General features: G+C 44.8%; 1 protein-coding gene across 3 annotated transcripts in view; it reads right to left on the bottom strand.

The window, feature by feature from the left end:
* The window catches only part of DISC1 (DISC1 scaffold protein), a 406697-nt gene that overhangs the window by 313098 nt on the left and 75827 nt on the right, over positions 1-17772 (bottom strand). For all 3 annotated transcript variants that reach the window (XM_081570368.1, XM_081570366.1, XM_081570367.1), the window contains exon 3: positions 13771-13840. In XM_081570368.1, the coding sequence (XP_081426494.1) occupies positions 13771-13840 (70 nt within the window). The remainder of the gene's footprint in view (positions 1-13770; positions 13841-17772) is intronic.

Genomic DNA, 17772 nt, shown 5'->3' with positions numbered 1-17772 from the left:
GCCAAAGCATCTTTCAACTTCATTTTCTCAGTGTCATCCAGTATCATGCAACAGAGAATGAGGCAGAGAACAAGCGACTCAAGGTCACGAAATTTAGACCCCAGAGAAGAAAAGTAGTTTGCCAGGAAAATGTGAAGAGCAGTCAGACTCCAAATCCCTCATTATAATCCGCATGTTTTAGTATATATTGCTTTACCTCATTTCTGAAATTTTGCAGCTTGAAAGAAATCAGGTTATATGCAAATAAGCTGCTTATTGCCAAATAGAAAATAAGAAGCCAAACCATTCTATCTTATTTTCTGCCTGCTACTGATGCTAACTGCTGGCAAAGAGATGATTCAGAAGCAGCCCCACTCTGCACTGCATTTTCTAACCTGTCATACCCAGGGGTGTGGGATGAGGGTGAGGAGTGGGCAGAGAAAGGAGAACAAGCAATCCATCAATATCTATGCACCAGGTACCTCACACACACCATTATCACGGTTAACCTTCCAGCCACACAGCAGTATGGGGATTATCATCCCCAGTTTATCCAGGACAAACTGGTGCTCAAGGACAGATGACAGGACTAAAGGGCACTGTTACACTGACCCCAGGTCTCTTTACCCAATCCTGGGAGTGTGCACTCTGCATGCTGAGCTGCTTACTAAACACTTCACAGCTCCTTGTAGGTAAATTACACCTCAACTGAAAACATACAGAATTAAAACTAAATATGTAAATAAACACTGGGCAAATTTTTCACAGCTCCTGAAGGTATTTTTAACTACAGACTCCCCCAGGTTGAATAAGAGTAAATTATTTCTAATTGTCACTCCATGTAGAAATAGAAGAGTTGATTCTGCCAATTGATTTCAACCATCCTTCAATTCAGTGACAGGAGATGTGGGCCAATCAGTACCACATTATTTACATGTATATAATAACCTGCTGATGGACTGACTTTATGAGATGAACTCACAAAGCCGCCCTAGACACTACCACAGTCAGAGACAAATCAAAGATTACCTTGCTTCCTTGGGAGGACCAGGACAAAAGTCTCTGGAAAATCTTTAATAAGAGACAATTTTCAGTCCAATGTGTGAGAGCAGGTTTGGTGAGGGACTGTGTGTAATCCCCCACACTCCCCACCATCCAACAGTGCTGGGACACCTAAATGAATGGACTCTGGAGAGTATTTTCATTCTAATCGTCTTGACTGTTGTTAACATCCCTCACTTTGAAATTCACTTGTTACTCTCATTCTTTTTTTAATTTAATTTTTATTTTATATTGAAGTATAGTTGATTTACAATGTTGTGTTAGTTTCTGCTAGACAGCAAAGTGGCTCATTTATACATAAGCACGTATCCATTCTATTTTAGATTCTTTTCCAAAATAGGTATTACAGAGTATTGAGTAGAGTGACCTGTGCTGTACAGTAGGTCCTGGTTGGTTATTTATCAGTCATTCTTCCCACAGTAGACAATCTCACCTCATCACAGACACATGTAAACACTTTTCTACCTGCTGTACCTTTAGCTGCAGTAATTGTTCCCCCAAAAGTTGTCACCTGATGCAAGCTCTCCCTGAAAGCTTTCGTACTGGAGCCAAGAAGGGAGGTTCCATGTTCTCACACCCTCCCCAGCACTTATTACTCATAGACTTTTTGATGATGGCCATTCTGACCAGTGTGAGGTGATACCTTATTATAAATGAATTTATTTACAAGAGACAGACATGCGATACAAAAAACAATCTTACAGTTACCAAAGGAGAAATGTGGGGTGAGGGATAAATTAGGAGTTTGGGATTAATGGATGCACACTACTATATATAAAATAAACAAGAATGATCTAGTGCACAGCACAGGGAACTGTACTTAATATCTTATAATAACCCATAATGGAAAAGAATCTGAAAAAGAATGTATATAAATATTTATAACTGAATCATTTTGCTGTATGCAGCAAAGTAACACAACATTGAAAATCAACTATACTTCAATTTAAAAAAAATTTTAAAGTTGATAGAACTCCCTTAAGCTTCCTCTTCCCCTCTTTTCCAACGCCCCTTCTCTCTCCCCCTACATTAAACATCACATTGTGAGTAATTTGGGCAGACCCATGAGCTGCAGACCCTGCTGAGGCCCAGTTTACAGCCGGCACCACCGCCCAATGTCAAATCGAGCATGACCACATGTCCCAGTTAATGCCAAATGGAGCGAAGAAGGGCTCTCTCTACTGAGATTTCCCCAAGTTACAGAATTTTTTAGCAAAATAAGTGTTGTCATTTTGATAAGCCACTAAACTTGGAGTTGTTTGTTATACAGCAGCGGGTAACCAGGAACAGATTTTGGTGTCACATTGGTGCTGCCATAACAAAGAACCAAACGCACGGTCATAGATCTGGGGCTGCGGAGCTGCATGGAAGTTGGAAGAGACCTGAAGAGAAGTATGATTGATCTTGAGGAGGCTATTGGTAAGGAAGTAAAGAAAGAAAAATGTTACTGGAAGCTGGAAGGCTGTTTAGCAACATTTTTATTTGAAAACTTTCAACTTCTAGATTTTGAAGTCAAACTTTCAAGGGACTACCTGAATGTTTCTCTATCCCCATAGTATAATGTAAGAAAAGAGAATAAGCCAAAGAAATAACTGTCACTATAAAGGAACCAGGACTTATAGGGCTTGAAATTCAAATTATTTCTTATTCCTAGCTTCTCCAGATAACAAATGATGCTAAGATTAAGAAACAGCTTCCAGGCAAAGAATCAAATTCAGAGTGCTGTCAGGAAAATATGGTCAAAAGATAAGGCCAAGGCTATACACTATAAAGCCCTTTTTAAGATCCCAGAAAGATTTAAGTGTCATCACCGATCCTTTCAAACAGTCGAACAGCCCCTTCAAACTCTGAGGAGTGTTAACCCCTGCCCCTCCAAGCCTTACAGGAAGCCTGAGAAAAGAGGCTTCTCTTGAACAGACTTGTGGATATAGCTTTTGTCTGATGGAGCAGATTATAAATGGATTCATATAAAACCCAAAACGTTTTAAAAAGAATTATGCCAAGTTGGAAAATTAAAGAGAAAGTACAAAATGTAAAAAAGGCATTTAGACCCCCCAACCTGTATGAGTGGGAAGCAGGCTACACACTCAGACTACTTCTTATGGAAAAGGAAGCATGATTCACAGTGTAGAACCAAGAGTCCGGAGGTCAGAGATGTAGAAAATAATTTCTAGGCAGTAGGGCTAAATCTTAATCAAGGAACAGACAACAAGTGGATTTCAGAATTGCTCAGCACCAGTGGCTGCTGCAGGCCTCCCACTTACCCCTTTTGAACAAGTATCTTTAGCAGTTACCCTGTCCATCCCCCCATCATAGGTTGGGGTTGTAGGGATTGATTCCCTCATAGCTCAGTTGGTAAAGAATCTGCCTGCATCACAGGAGACTCAGGTTCGATTCGTGGGCTGGGAAGATCCCCTGGAGAAGGAAATGGCAACTCACTCCAGTATTCTTGCCTGGGAAATCCCATGGGCAGAGAAAGTTGGTAGGCAACAGTTCATGGGGTCAGAAGAGTCAGACACGACTTAGTGACTAAAACCAACCAAAAACCTATCTCATTAGTGCACAGGTGTTCAGATCATCCAGAGAAACTGTAAAGCAGAAGCTGTGTTCAAGAAATCACACCTGAGGAGCCTCATCGGCACCTGCCTCTGAGTTAGACATGGAAATGGGGACATCAAGTCTGAGCCTGATGCCTTAACATACAAGAGCTTTAAGGGGTCTTGAGAGGGAATGAGTATGTTTTGCACATGGAAAGAATGTGAAAGCATCTGAGAAAAGAGGGCAGTCTGTTGTGGTTTAACAAGATGCTCACAAATTCTTTAGACCTTCCTCCCATCAACAGATGGAGTCTAATGACTCTGTGCTTGAGTAGGGGGTCACACTTGGTGATCTACTTTTAAGGAACAGAATGCAGCAGTAGTAACAGTAGTAGCACTACCTGACTTCCAAGGTTAATCCCTAACAAGTGATTGTTTTTGCCTATATCTCTTCCTCAGCATGCCATCACCATATGAGGAAGCCAAGCAGTCACATGGAAAGGCTACAGATAAGTGATCCAGCCATGGCCCCAGCCAGGCACCAGCAGACAGCACCAACCACCAGACACGTGACTGAGCATGGTTCCAACCTCCAGCCTTCAAACTGCCCAGTTAATGCCTAGAGTCGAGATGAGCTCTACCTATTTTGCCTTGACCAGTTGTAGGTTCATGAGCAATGTGTTTTGTCACCATTTTTCTTAAGCAGTTTTATTGAGTGTGATCTACATACCACACAATTCACCTATTTAAAGTGTACAATTCAACCAGGTTTGGCACATTACATTACTTTTTTAAATTGTAGAAGGAATGGCAACCCACCCCAGTATTCTTGCCTGGAAAATTCCATGGACAGAGGAGCCTGGCAGGGTTGCAAAAGGTCCATGGGGTTGCAAAAGAGTTGGACATGGCTGAGCATGCACGCACGCATTATTTTAGAGCAGTCCATGTTTCAGCCTACCACAAGTAGCAACCAAGTGAAACAAGTGGTTTGAGAGAATAAGTCAACCTACAGACAGAAAAATGAGGGTCCTGACACCCTTGATCCCCTGACCCCAGGCACCCCATCAGTAAGTCCTCTTTTCTTCTAGTACTAGTTTAAGTTGGTTCTCTTCCTCTTGAAAGTAGACAGTCCTCATGCAAAAAAAAAATCAATTCTAATGTTAACTGAAATTTTACCTATTTGTATAATTATTGCTTACCCCAAATAAGCTCAGAGAAAACATTCTTGAGCTTGAGGAGAGGTCACCTCTCACACATATGCTGGTTCACCACAGCCTGGTAAGCCTGACAAATATTCATTAAATAGCTGTTCACGTGAAAGAGTGAGGTACGGTATGATGTACTAGCTTAAGAGCCAGGCTCTGCTCCTAACTGTGGCATTTTGGACAAAACAAGATGCCAGTGACAGCCAGGTTCATTTGTGGACAGGGAAAGTAGTCAACCCACTTACTCAAAGTCACAAAAGTTTGCCTTTTTTAAAAAAATTTTCTATCAAATGTCTACATATGACCACAGAGTGGTCAAACAAGTATCCACTTTTGTGTAAATGCCTGGATGTGTTTAGTACTCAGCTCTGCTCTGAGTCCATTAGGCCTCTCATTCTGGGTTTAATTGTGCTCCCAAAATTCATATTTTGAAATCCTATCCTCCAAGACTTCAGAATGTGGCTGTATTTATAGATAGAGTCTTTAAAGATTTCTTACATAAAATGAAGTCCTTAGGGTGCACCTTAATCCAATAAGACTGGTGTCCTTATAAGAGAAATATTAGGACACAGACACACACAGACGGAAGACCATGTGAGGACACAGGCAGAAGACAGCCATCTACACACCAAGGAGAGAGGTCTCAGAAGGAATCAACCCTGCTGACACCTTGATCTTGGACTTCCAGCCTCCAGAACTATGAGAAATAAATGTCTCTTGTTTAAGCCACCCAGTCTTGTAGTGCTTTGCTACAGCAGCCTGAGTAATTAGCACATTCCTCCTATTAAAGGAAAGTCAACCATTTATGCTTAAAACAGAGATAGGTTGGACCTGAAATGACTGTAGTGGGAAGATTCAGTCCTGTTCAGGCTTTTGCCCCTGGTCACAGACACATTCCTTCTAGGTGTATTTGCTACTTCACAGTCTGCAGACAGAGAGGAAATGCCCCTTGAAAACAATCGAAATTTATATTTCACTTGAAAAGGTAAATTTGTTGACATTTCTAAAGTCTTGAATGCCTATCCATGGGGGTGAGTCTCAGGCAGATACACAGAAAGAGATCAAGACATGTTTACTGTTACTGTTACTATACAACCACCTAGTAATATCAGTTTAAAAAGTGCTGCACTATTTACAATAGCTAGGACATGGAATCAATCTAGATATCCATCAGCAGCTTAATGGATAAGTAAGCTGTGGTACATATACACAATGGAATATTACTCGGCTATAAAAAGGGACACATTTGAGTCAGTTCTAACAAGGTGGATGAAACTGGAGCCTATTATACAGAGTGAAGTAAGTCAGAAAGAGAAACACAAATACTGTATATTACATATAGAGAGAATTTAGAAAGATGGTAATAACGACCCTACATGCAGGGCAGCAAAAGAGACACAGATGTAAAGAACAGACTTTTGGACTATGTGGGAGAAGGCAAGGGTGAGATGTTTTGAGAGAACAGCATTGAAACGTGTATATTATCACATGTAAAACATATGACCAGTGCAAGTTTGATGGATGAAGCCAGGCACTCACAGTCAGTGCTCTGGGACAACCTAGAGGGATAGGGTGAGGAGGGAGGTGGGAGGGGGGTTCAGGATGGGAGACACATGTATACCCATGGTTGATTCAGGTCAATGTATGGCAAAAACTATCACAATATTGTAAAGTAAGTATCCTTCAATCAAAATAAATAAATTATTTTTTTAAAAAAAGACCTACTGACCCAAAATGTAAAATAAAAAGTGCTGCAGTTCAGCTGGTAGGAAAGTGTGACCCAAGTTTCAACTAATCATGGACAAGAGCTGGGGGAAAAAAAAAAAGATTTTTTTTGTTTGTCTTGGTGTTTTGTATTCAGAAGCATATAAAAACTTGGAGCTGTCCGGTTTCATCATGAATAATGGCTGTGGCCACACTTCTTGTGATCCTTGAAGGGCAGACCAATTTCCTCACAACCAGGGAAGCAAAGTGGAAGCCACCTGGGAAACTGTGACGTGGCCATGAGGAGGGACATTCACTCCCCTGAACTTCTACCCCCAGAGTGACAGTGGGGGCAGGGGGTTAATATTCCATACTTAACACCAAGACACGCAGCTGGAATATGGGGGAGAAAAGGAATCATGCTGAAATATATGTTTTAATCTGCTACAAATGAAAGGGATGCATATCATATGCAGATAAACCCTCCAGGTCTGTGCACAAAGCTGCGATCCCAAGTAGGTGTTTCAAAACTGACTGTGCCCTTGGCACACATGAAAAATGCCAGCACACAAACCTGCAAACACAAACAGTGATGCTAAAAGCCACCATCAGCTGAGATCTCTGCCCTTAGTTCACAGAATCAGAAACTCTCTTATAAACAGGAAAAGAACCTGAGCCAATGTCATCAAGAGAAGTAAATGGCATTTTATACATTTTCTCTTTCTGCAGCATTTGTCTATATGTATCACTTATTTCCCAATTTTTCGGTTTTTACCTAAAATAGGAGGCAGACACACGAGCTTCCACTCTTGTGAGAATGATACTAAAGATTAACATTGAGTCAATGCAAGTGCTCATTTCCTAACAGCCTAATGTTTTTAGATAAAATCATGGACCATTTTCCTGATGCATCCCTAGCATGAAGGCCTCATTCGCTCCTCCCCCAGTGGTCATATAAATGAGTTGCCAGAATCCACAACCTTCCTAGATGGGTTTTGTCCCCCACAACTGCTACAAAGCTGTTTTTCACATTGGGATGCAAGATGCTCTGGATCCTGCCAGGTCGGAGCACATGGTGGTCCTCTCTGAGCAGCACCCGGGGCCTCGCCCAAGAAAGGGGGTGGTGACAATGCTTCCTGGAACTGGCCAAGATCCCAGCTGATGGTGACTTGGCTGGTTCATGCGGTGGCATTTTTCATGAGTGCAAAGGATGCAGTGTCCTGATGGCTCAGCCATAAAGAATCCGCCTGCCAATACATGAGACGCAAGAAATGTGGATTCAGTCCCTTGGTCAGGAAGATCCCTTGAAGTAGGAAATGGCATCCTGCTCCAGTGTTCTTGCCTAAAAAGTTCCACGGACAGAGGAGCTTGGTTGGTATGGGGTCGCAAAGAGTTGGACACAACTGAGCAACTGAGCTCAAAGCACATAAGGATGCAGTCAGTCGAGCAACACCTACTTGAGATTTGAGCTTCTGTTTTTGTGCTTTTTAATGGAAGCCTCACTATCCCAGGAACAGGGGAGACACTCAAGGGCCAGAGAGGGCAAGCACCCCTCAGGGCCACAGGGAGCGAGCCCTCTGCATAACGGGCCAGAAGGATGATGTTTCCAGACAGTGGAATGCAGGGAGAGGAGGGAAGGGTGTGGGCAGAGGGCTGCAGACAGAAGCTGCACCCACATTCACATTGGGGTTCAGGGTGCATGCTAAGTTGCTTCAGTCATGTGACTCTGTGTGACCCTGTGGACTGTAGTCCACCAGTCTCCTCTGTCCACGGGGTTCTCCAGGCAAGAATACTGGAGTGGACTGCCATGCCCTCCTCCAGGGGATCTTCCCAACCCAGGGAAAACCCGCATCTCTTGAGAAGCCCTGGGGTTCTGTGTAGCTCTTTCCAAGTCAGAACACGAAACAGTACAGGCTGCCAAGAATCACATTTTTGTTCTGGGGTAGCCAGAATGGGGTCCACCTCCACTAACTCTGCGGTCCTGTGGATATAAAAATGACCAGATTCTATTCAGTCTTGTTTTTGGCTTTCTAGGCTCAAATGAAATGCAGTGAAAAGGAACCCGTGGGTTTTCACTATGCTCAGTCACATCTGTAGTTCCAACACAAGAATACATTAGATTCCAGAAGCCATGGGTGGATGTTTAGTGTGGGCCCCGGGAAAGAAATGGGTGTCAACTTGGATGATTTGCACACTGTCACCAAGGAGCCACTGTCGATGGAGAAAGCTTGCTAAAGAAAGAATTCAGAAAAAAAGAAGATGATGGCAATTTAGACAAGAGCTGGCCATTTTCATGGTTTCATGCTTGGCCTCTGCTTGGATCATCTTTTTCTGAATGCCTCACATTTTATTGTGTTAGAATTTTGTCACAATGACTACTGGTTGAGACACAAGGAGAGAGAAAAGAATTCAGAGCTGGCCACTCTCCACCCCAAGAAAGAAAGTCTAGGCAAGCAGGAAAGCCAGCTTGCTCCATAGCACAGTGATGTGGGTCACTAAAGAGCTGAAGTCACCACCTCACGACCTCCTCATGCGTGTGTGACATGGTCACCAGTGGACACGTGTGGTCAGGGGATATTAGAGGCCACAAATCCACACAGGAACAACTGGGACAGTAACCATGTCAAACACCGAGGTCCACATTCTCCTTTTGTCCCTCCCAGCACATCTCAGACCCGGGCTTCTCAGCTCCAGTCCCTGGATGGCAGGGTCTCCCCCGTGGGACTCCCAGGTCTCAGCCTCGCCCCTCAGCTGATGTGGGACAAGCGGTCAAGTGAGGAAACCAAGGAGCACGTGGAGCCTCTAGGAGAGAGACCCCAAGAAAATATCAAATAGCTACATCTTTTTCACCTCAGTCCTCCCAGCTTTCTGCAAGAATATGAAGATATAGTAACCTTCCTTCCCTAGCGAGGGAGAGATGTCAGTAGAGATCTGAGAAGGTTCCCCACAGGGCATCCACAGGTAAATCTGTCAGCACCTTAATGAGATAATAAAACATGGAGCTTTCTATTCTGTGCTCATGGCTCATTTCTCTGGAACACAAAGTTGTTTTTACAAGTGAAACTAGAAAGAAAGAGAGAAAAGCAAAAAACAAAACAAAACCAAGGGGGATAAGGTCACCCTCTACCTGCTCCTGGCAAACCTTGTAGACATCAGCAGACCCATTCCCTAGAGACAGAGCACAACTGCAGCACAGCTCCTCTCAGAACAAGAAGACTGTCCACACAAAGACTAAACACTGAGCGGCAAGGACATCTCAGCAACTCTGAAAATGTTTATGAGTAACTCTGGATAAACTATCATAGATGAGAAAGGAAACTTTATCCAGCTCTTATCTCAACACATTTCATGACCACAAACTCTCCACCTCAACTTCCCTAATTACTCAGCAATTAGTTTCAGTTCAGTTCAATTCAGTTCAGTTCAGTCGCTCAGTCGTGTCTGACTCTTTGCGACCACATGGACTGCAGCTCACCAGGGCTCCCTGTCCATCACCAACTCCCAGAGTTTACTCAAAACTCATGTCCATTGAGTCGGTGATGCCATCCAACCATCTCATCCCCTTCTCCTCCTGCCTTCAATCTTTCCCAGCGTCAGGGTCTTCTCAAATGAGTCAGTTCTTCACATCAGGTGGCCAAAGTATTGGAGTTTCAGCTTCAACATCAGTCCTTCCAATGAATATTCAGGATTGATTTCCTTTAGGATGGACTCGTTGGATCTCCTTGCAGTCCAAGGGACTCTCAAGAGTCTTCTCCAGCACCACAGTCCAAAACCATCAATTCTTCAGCGCTCAGCTTTATTTATAGTCCAACTCTCACATATACTCATGACTACTGGAAAAACCATGGCTTTGACTAGACGGATCTTTGTTGGCAAAGTAATGTCTCTGCTTTTTAATATGCTTTCTAGGTTGGTCATAACTTTTCTTCCAAGGAGCAAGGTCTTTTAATTTCATGGCTGCAGTCACCATCTGCAGTGATTTTGGAGCCCAAAAAAATAAAGTCTGCCACTGTTTCCACTGTTTCCCCATCTATTTCCCATGAAGTGATGGGACAAGATGCCATGATCTTAGTTTCCTGAATGGCAAGTAGTTTATGACAACTTATTCATCACCTGCTATGTGCCAGTCCATGCTCTGGGGCCTGCAGAGATCCATTTCAGATGCTATGTGCTATGTGCTAAGGGCTTCCCAGGTGGCGCTAGTGGTAAAGAAAAGTGAAAGTAAAACTCACTCAGTCATGTCCAACTCCTTGCGACTCCATGGACTATACAGTCCCTGGAATTCTCCAGGCCAGAATACTGGAGTGGGTAGCCTTTCCCTTCTCCAGGGGATCTTCCCAACCCAGGGACCAAACCCAGGTCTCCCGCATTGCAGGCAGATTCTTTACCAGCTGAGCCGCCAGGGAAGAGCCAACCTGCCAATGCAGAAGACCATGAGGAACGGGTTCGATCCCTGGGGTGGGGAAGATCCCTTGGAGGAGGGCATGACAACCCATTCCAGTATTCTTGCCTGGAGAATCCCATGGACAGAGGAGCCTTGCAGGCTGCAGCCCACACGGTGGCAAAGAGTTGGACACAACTGAAGTGACTTAGCATGTGTGTGCGCGTGTGTGCGCGCACACACACACACATGGTCTACCCTGGTGGCTCTGGTAAAGAGTCTGCCTGCAATGGGGGAGACCCAGGTTCAATCTCTGGGTTGGGAAGATCCTCTGGAGAAGAAAATGGCAACCTACTTCAGTGTTCTTGCCTGGAGAATTCCATGGACAGAGGGGCCTGGTGGGTTACTGCCCATGGGGTCACAAAGAGTCAGACATGACTGAGTGTACTTTACAGCCACACACACACACACACAACAAACACACACATGCTAAGTGGCGTCAGTCATGTCCAACTCTTTGCAACCCCATGGACTGTAGCCTGCCAATATCCTCTGTACATGGGATTCTCCATTCAAGAATACCAAAGTGGGTTGCCATACCCTCCTCCAGGGCATCTTTCTGACCCAGGGATCGAACCCCCATCTCCTGCATTATAGGCAGATTCTCTACCACTGAGCAAAGAAGGAAGCCCTTAGATAATAGGGCCAGTTTCAAATCTCCTTTCAAGGCAACCAGACTCTGGGAGGGTGGTTCATAAGCAATGGTGGCTCTTCCAGCTCTTTGCCCTTCCAGTATATCCTACTCACCCCTCAGGGCCCAGTCACCTTCAACAGGAAGGACATGGCCCATGGACTGAAACTCACTGGCTAGACTCAGCTGCCACTGTACCACAGGCCTGATTTTCCACAGAAGAAAGTCCTATACCCATGTTTTCCCAGGCATCAGGATGCACCTCAATCACCTGGAAGGCTTGAGGAAACACAGAATGCTGGCCTACCCCCAAACATCTCCTTCGGTCGGTGGACAGTGACATACAAACAAGGAAACTAAATACAGAAACACTGAATAAAGTCACCTTTATTTTTTCAGCTTCCTTGTGAGGTGTGTCTATTCAACTTCTCCCCTGAGGTGTTTCAGAGACGTTAGGAGAAAGGACTAAAGAAGTGAGGTCTTCATTTAATGAAGCCCATTGAGAGCACTGCATCCAGAAAAGTTGAGGTTTTTCTTGATCAGAAAAAGAGGGTGTGGCTTTTCACCTGTGTCTGAAGCTTTGTGTATTAGAGAGAGAGCTGTGTTGTCAAAGGAACAGAGGCACAGCCCTTGGAAGAGAAAATAAAACCTGTGCCACAGCAGGGAGCCTCAAAACCTAAGTGTAATGGTCTCCCACTGACAAAAGCCCCAGGGACACCTGGGTCTGGGAACAGTTCATCTGCTCCTCTCTCACCTACATCATCCTCCATCAGGTATCATTCTGAAATCAAAATGTCCTGTCAAAGAGGAGTGGCAGAGTTTAAAGTGCTCCATCCCCAAATTCCTCTCCTTCTTCCCAACGCCAATGGTGAACAAGGACACCAGACAGCATCAGCTCTGCTCCATGTGTTTCCTAGAATAGGATTTGCACCCTCCTTTTGGGAGTCACTTGCCCCAATCCTGTAGCACCCAGTTCCTAATGGTCTGTGATGTACCCTCTGGGAAACCAGAATACGGCCCCATGAGGTGGAGAACCAAGCCTCAAGGCTAACCAGCTTCCAGGGGAGCCTTAAATCTAAAATATCTCCAGGCCAATCCTTGCTGTGCTAAGTTTGGTTATCACCAGCATAGTTCTCAAGTTCATGAGTGCCTGGTGGAACAAGAAGTCCTCTAAGGCCCTCTCTTATCCCCCCAGGCCCAGCAGAAAAGAGTGTGAGAAATCGTAATCAGCACCCAGGTCCTTAAGATCCTTCCCAATCCAATCAGACCTGCAACCTTTCTTTGACATAGTCAACCCAGTGTCCACTTGGCAGCCATGATACCCTTGTCTGCTTTGGCCTGACTCCTGTTTGAGTGCCTCACTCTGGTTTGGGTCTTTTTGCCTTCTGACCAACTCTTCCATCTTCATGTCATGACTTCTTTCCAGCTTGACTATTTCAGGCCATCTACAAGGGAATTCGATACACCCGAGCCTACTCACAGAGACTGGCATCATCTGTTAAGCTCATCCCAACTCCTACACCTGGTCCCCAAGTGTGTGAAGTCAGAAAGCTCCACAAGGGCTCATACTCACAGGCATCCCAAGGCCAGAAACTGTATTCTCTTACTCTCCTATTCCTGCCACAGTGCTGGCCACATAGTAGGTGTTCAACAAATATTTTTTGATGAGTGAATAAAGTATAGCTATATCACAACTTGGGGCTTCCCTGAGTGGCTCAGTGGTAAGGAATCCACCGGTCAATGTAGGAGATGTGGGTTCAGTCCCTGGGTCAGGAAGATCCTCTGGAGAAGGGAATGGCAATCCACTCCAGTATTCTTGCCTGGAGAATCCCATGGACAGAGGAGCCTGGTGGGCTACAGTCCATGGGACTGCAAAGAGTAAGACATGACTTAGCAACTAAACAACAATATCACAGCTTAGATAGGTAGATTATGACTTAATATAACTCTTATTGTGCAAGTACTCAGGGTGCTTCTGGAAAATCAATAAGGTTATACTTATGACCCAAAGGACTATTCCTCCTAAACTGCTTTGAAATTCAGAAAACAACAGTGCTGTAAAATAGTTAACTGTTACTGAGTGGAGATGATCAGGGGAACAGATTACACAATTCATTTGCAGTGTGGAGGATACACACTGAGTAAGGAGGGAAAGTGAATTTGCACATTATGGAAAGAAAAGAAAGAATCAATAAACAAGGCAAAACTCACCCTTATCATAATCATCTTCTTCAATCGCTTTATCTTGAAGTTTCTGAAGCTTTAATCTTAAGGATTTTACCTATGTTGGTTTGAAAGGGGAAAAAATGAAAATCAAATTACAATCTTGTTCACACAAACTAATTTTGTTAAAGTTAAAAACACTTAGAAACTATTTTGAAGCTGAACCACACCATTCTCCTTTAAAAAAAGAACCACAAATGTACATTTTTCCAATGCCATATGCATTCATTTCTCCAAAAAAAAGTTACATAAAGAAAAAGTGTAATTTGAGCATAAAACCCAAAAAAGAGTTGGAATGTCATTTTTAAACAAAAACATCACACTGTACCCTTATCTGTGTGAAAAATGCATAATAAAAAGGAATACAAATTTCCTGACCTGACCAAATGCTTTCTGTTCAAAAGCATCACATTAAATTTATGAAAATAAACACACCAATATTAGAGGAGAAACCAGGAAAAGAAAACCATGAACTTCAACTCAGCAGGCTGTCCTGAGGGCTGGGTGAGAATGAAAAAGACTTCATCAAAGAAGTCCTAAGGATCTTTCCATTATAGAAATGGGCAGTGTCTTATTTAATCCACATGTAGACTCAAGGATGGTCTCCTCAGTGGCGCGGCAGTAAAGAATCTGCCTGCCATGCAGGAGCCACAGGAGACGTGGGTTCGATTCCTGGGCTGAGAAGATCCCCTGGAGGAGGAAATGGCAACTCACTCCAGTATTCTTGCCTGGAGAATCCCATGGACAGGGGAGACTGGAGGGCTACAGTCCATGGGGTCACAAAGAGTCAGAGATGACTTAGCAATTGAGCATGAGAACGAGACTCAATGATCCCATCACTTGTCTGGGAATTACCAACACATTCATTTGTCATTATTTCTCTTCTCAACAGGAAGCTCTGGGATTTTCTGAAGGGACATTCTTGGCCCATCGATAAATGGATTTAATCTTGCTCCCTGGAAACCAGCTTCCTGCCATCCTTTGCCGGCTTATCCCTACTCTCCTTCCACACCTCGTTCAGGCGTCACCCCTCCAGTCCACGTTAGGTGTCCTGCCTCTTTACTGACAGCCTCACCTGTGCTTCTACTTATTCATGCTCTGAACCATCTTGCAAATATTCACTCTTAAGCGTCAGGCACTGTTTGAGGGGTTACTGATACAGCACAAAATTCTTAGCCCTCTAGCTTTATCAATTTTGCATAAGAAGGCAAAAGTAAACATAATAAGCAAGTTTTACAAAGCCTTAGAAAAGGATTAGTGCTAGGACAGAGGAAAAAAGCAGAACCACGTAAGGGGGACCAGGAAGGCTGGTAGACAGTTGGGTTGCAATTTTAAGTAAAATCTCATTGAGAGGTGATATTTGAGCAAAGATATATGAGTGGTAGGGCTTCCCTGGTGGCTCAGGGGTAAAGAACCCGCCTGCCAATGCAGGAGACATGGGTTCAATCCCTGGGTCAGGAAAATCCCCTGGAGAAGGAAATGGCAACCCATTTCAGTATTCTTGCCTGGAGAATCCTGACCCTGAGGCTCTCTGGGAGACACATGTTCCAACAGAAAGCAGAACTGCCACAGAGGCTCCAGGCAGCAACTCCCCAGGCACCGTAGAGATAACAGGAGCCAGCCATGCCTAAAGAGTCTTGGTTAAAGGGAGAAACTGCAGCACAGGAGGTCAGAAAGGTCATGAGGAACATGGGATTCAGACATTTAAAAGTTCTGATTTCCAGGACTTCTCTGGCAGTCCGGTGGTTAAGACTTAGCCTTCCACTGTTAAGGGCACAGGTTCAATTCCTGGTCAGATAACTAAGATCCAACATGCTGCATGGGTGTGGTCAAAAAAAAGTTCTGATTTCACTCTGGAGGGCTTGGGAAGCTACTGGGGGACTCTGAGTAACAGAATTCATGATTCAATACATGTCTGACGTTTCCTCCTGACAGCTGTGGGTAAGGGCAGAAGTCAGGTGGCCAGGAAGGAGGGCATGGAAATAACGCAGGAAGGAGATGGGGGTAGACTGGATTCTAGCAGGAGCAGTGAAGATGGTGAGAAGTGATGTGACTGTGGATATACTCAGGAGACAGTTGGTGGAAGACAGAACCAACAGGATTCACCAATAGATTCCGTGTTGGGGTGACAAAGCCAGGAAGATGCCAAGTTTTTGGTGTGAGCCACAGAAGGATGGAGGTGCAAATTTTCTTAGTACCTATCACACCAGGCAACAGCTATTGTTGTGTCATGTGTTGTTGTGTGGTGCCATGTGGTATGGTGTGGTGTGGTGTGGTGTGATGTGGTGTTGTGTCATGTGGTGTGGTATGGTACGGTGTGGTGTGGTATCGTGTGGCGTGGTGTGGTGTGGGTGGTATCATGTGGTGTGGTGTGGTGTGATGTGATGTGGTGTTGTGTCATGTGGTGTGCTTTGGTACAGTGTGGTGTGGTATTGTGTGGTATGGTGTGGTGTGGTGTGATGTGATGTGGTGTTGTGTCATGTGGTGTGCTTTGGTATGGTGTGGTGTAGTGTAGTGTGTCGTGTGGTACAGTGTGGTGTGGTATCGTGTGATGTGGTGTGGTATGGTGTGGTGCCATGTGGTGTGGTATCATGAGGTGTAGTGTCGTGTGTCATGTGGTGTGGTGTGATGTGGTGTGTTGTGGAATCATGTTATGGGGTGTGGTGTGATGTGGTGTGGTATGGTGTCATGTGGTATGGTGTCATGTGGTGTGGTATTGTGTGATGTAGTGTCGTGTGTCGTGTGGTGTGGTGTGATGTGGTGTGCTATGAAGTCATGTTATGGGGTGTGGTGTGGTGTGGTGTGATGTTGTGTCATGTGGTATGGTGTCATGTGGTGTGTGTGGTACAGTGTGGTGTGGTATCGTGTGATGTGGTGCCATGTGGTGTGGTATCATGAGGTGTAGTGTCATGTGTCATGTGGTGTGGTGTGATGTGGTGTGTTGTGGAATCATGTTATGGGGTGTGGTGTGGTGTGGTGTGGTGTGGTGTGGTGTGGTATGGTGTCATGTGGTGTGGTATTGTGTGATGTAGTGTCGTGTGTCGTGCGGTGTGGTGTGATGTGGTGTCATGTGGTATGGTGTCATGTGGTGTGTGTGGTATCATGTGGTGTGGTATCATGTGGTGTAGTGTCGTGTATCGTGTGGTGTGATGTGATGTGGTGTGTTGTGGAATCATGTTGCGGGGTGTGGTGTGGTGTGATGTGATGTGGTGTTGTGTCGTGTAGTGTGGTGTGGTGTCTGTGCACTTCATCCAACCTAGAGCATCTAGAGGGCAAGAGCCTCTTTGTATCCATGTAGAAAACGACAGCGCCCACCCCGATTTGGTTCTTCGCCGCTCTGGGCTCAAGGAGGGATTACGCTTCCCTCCCCTCCTTGTTCTGCTTCACGGGGTGTGTGTGGAAGAGAAAGAAGTGGCTTGTGCTCTGAATTGCTCCTGTGGATCCCTCAGTTTTCTCCTCCTCGTCTCAGGGACTACGGGGGCTATGCACTCAGGGGTAGAGCAGGGCCCCCAGCCACCCCTGTGGAACATGACTCGTAGGCTAGAAACACAGCTGTGTTATGTGAAGCCTCTTGTATTGCGCTGCTGTCTGTTACTAACCTACTCCAACCACCACAGCCTCCAAGCCAGTCATGAGGTGTTGTACTCTTAGCAGTAGGCACATGATTTCCAAGTTAATGACAGAAGGAATAAATGATCAATCACACTTATCCTTGAGCTGGTCCACATGACAAGTGCATATTTCACCAGGAACTTAGTCTTAAATAGTAGGGATGGAAAACAGGCTGAGTGGCCAGCTCAATTGCCATGTGAAGTTATAGCATCACCACCACCATATGAGTTGATGTAAAAGAACCACAGGAAAGAAAGTCAAAGAAAAATTTGCAGCCAGTGCCCACCTCACTTTACCCCCTCATCCAACTATCCCTGTAGGACCCTGAGTTGATGCCCTGGGATATGTCTGAATGTCCATCTTGGCTGGAAGCACAGC

The sequence above is a fragment of the Giraffa tippelskirchi genome, chromosome 2 (genome assembly GCF_054371585.1).
Source record: "Giraffa tippelskirchi isolate mGirTip1 chromosome 2, T2T-mGirTip1v1.2.pri, whole genome shotgun sequence".
Classification (NCBI taxonomy): Eukaryota; Metazoa; Chordata; class Mammalia; order Artiodactyla; family Giraffidae; genus Giraffa; species Giraffa tippelskirchi.
This window is presented reverse-complemented; position numbering and strand designations above follow the sequence as displayed.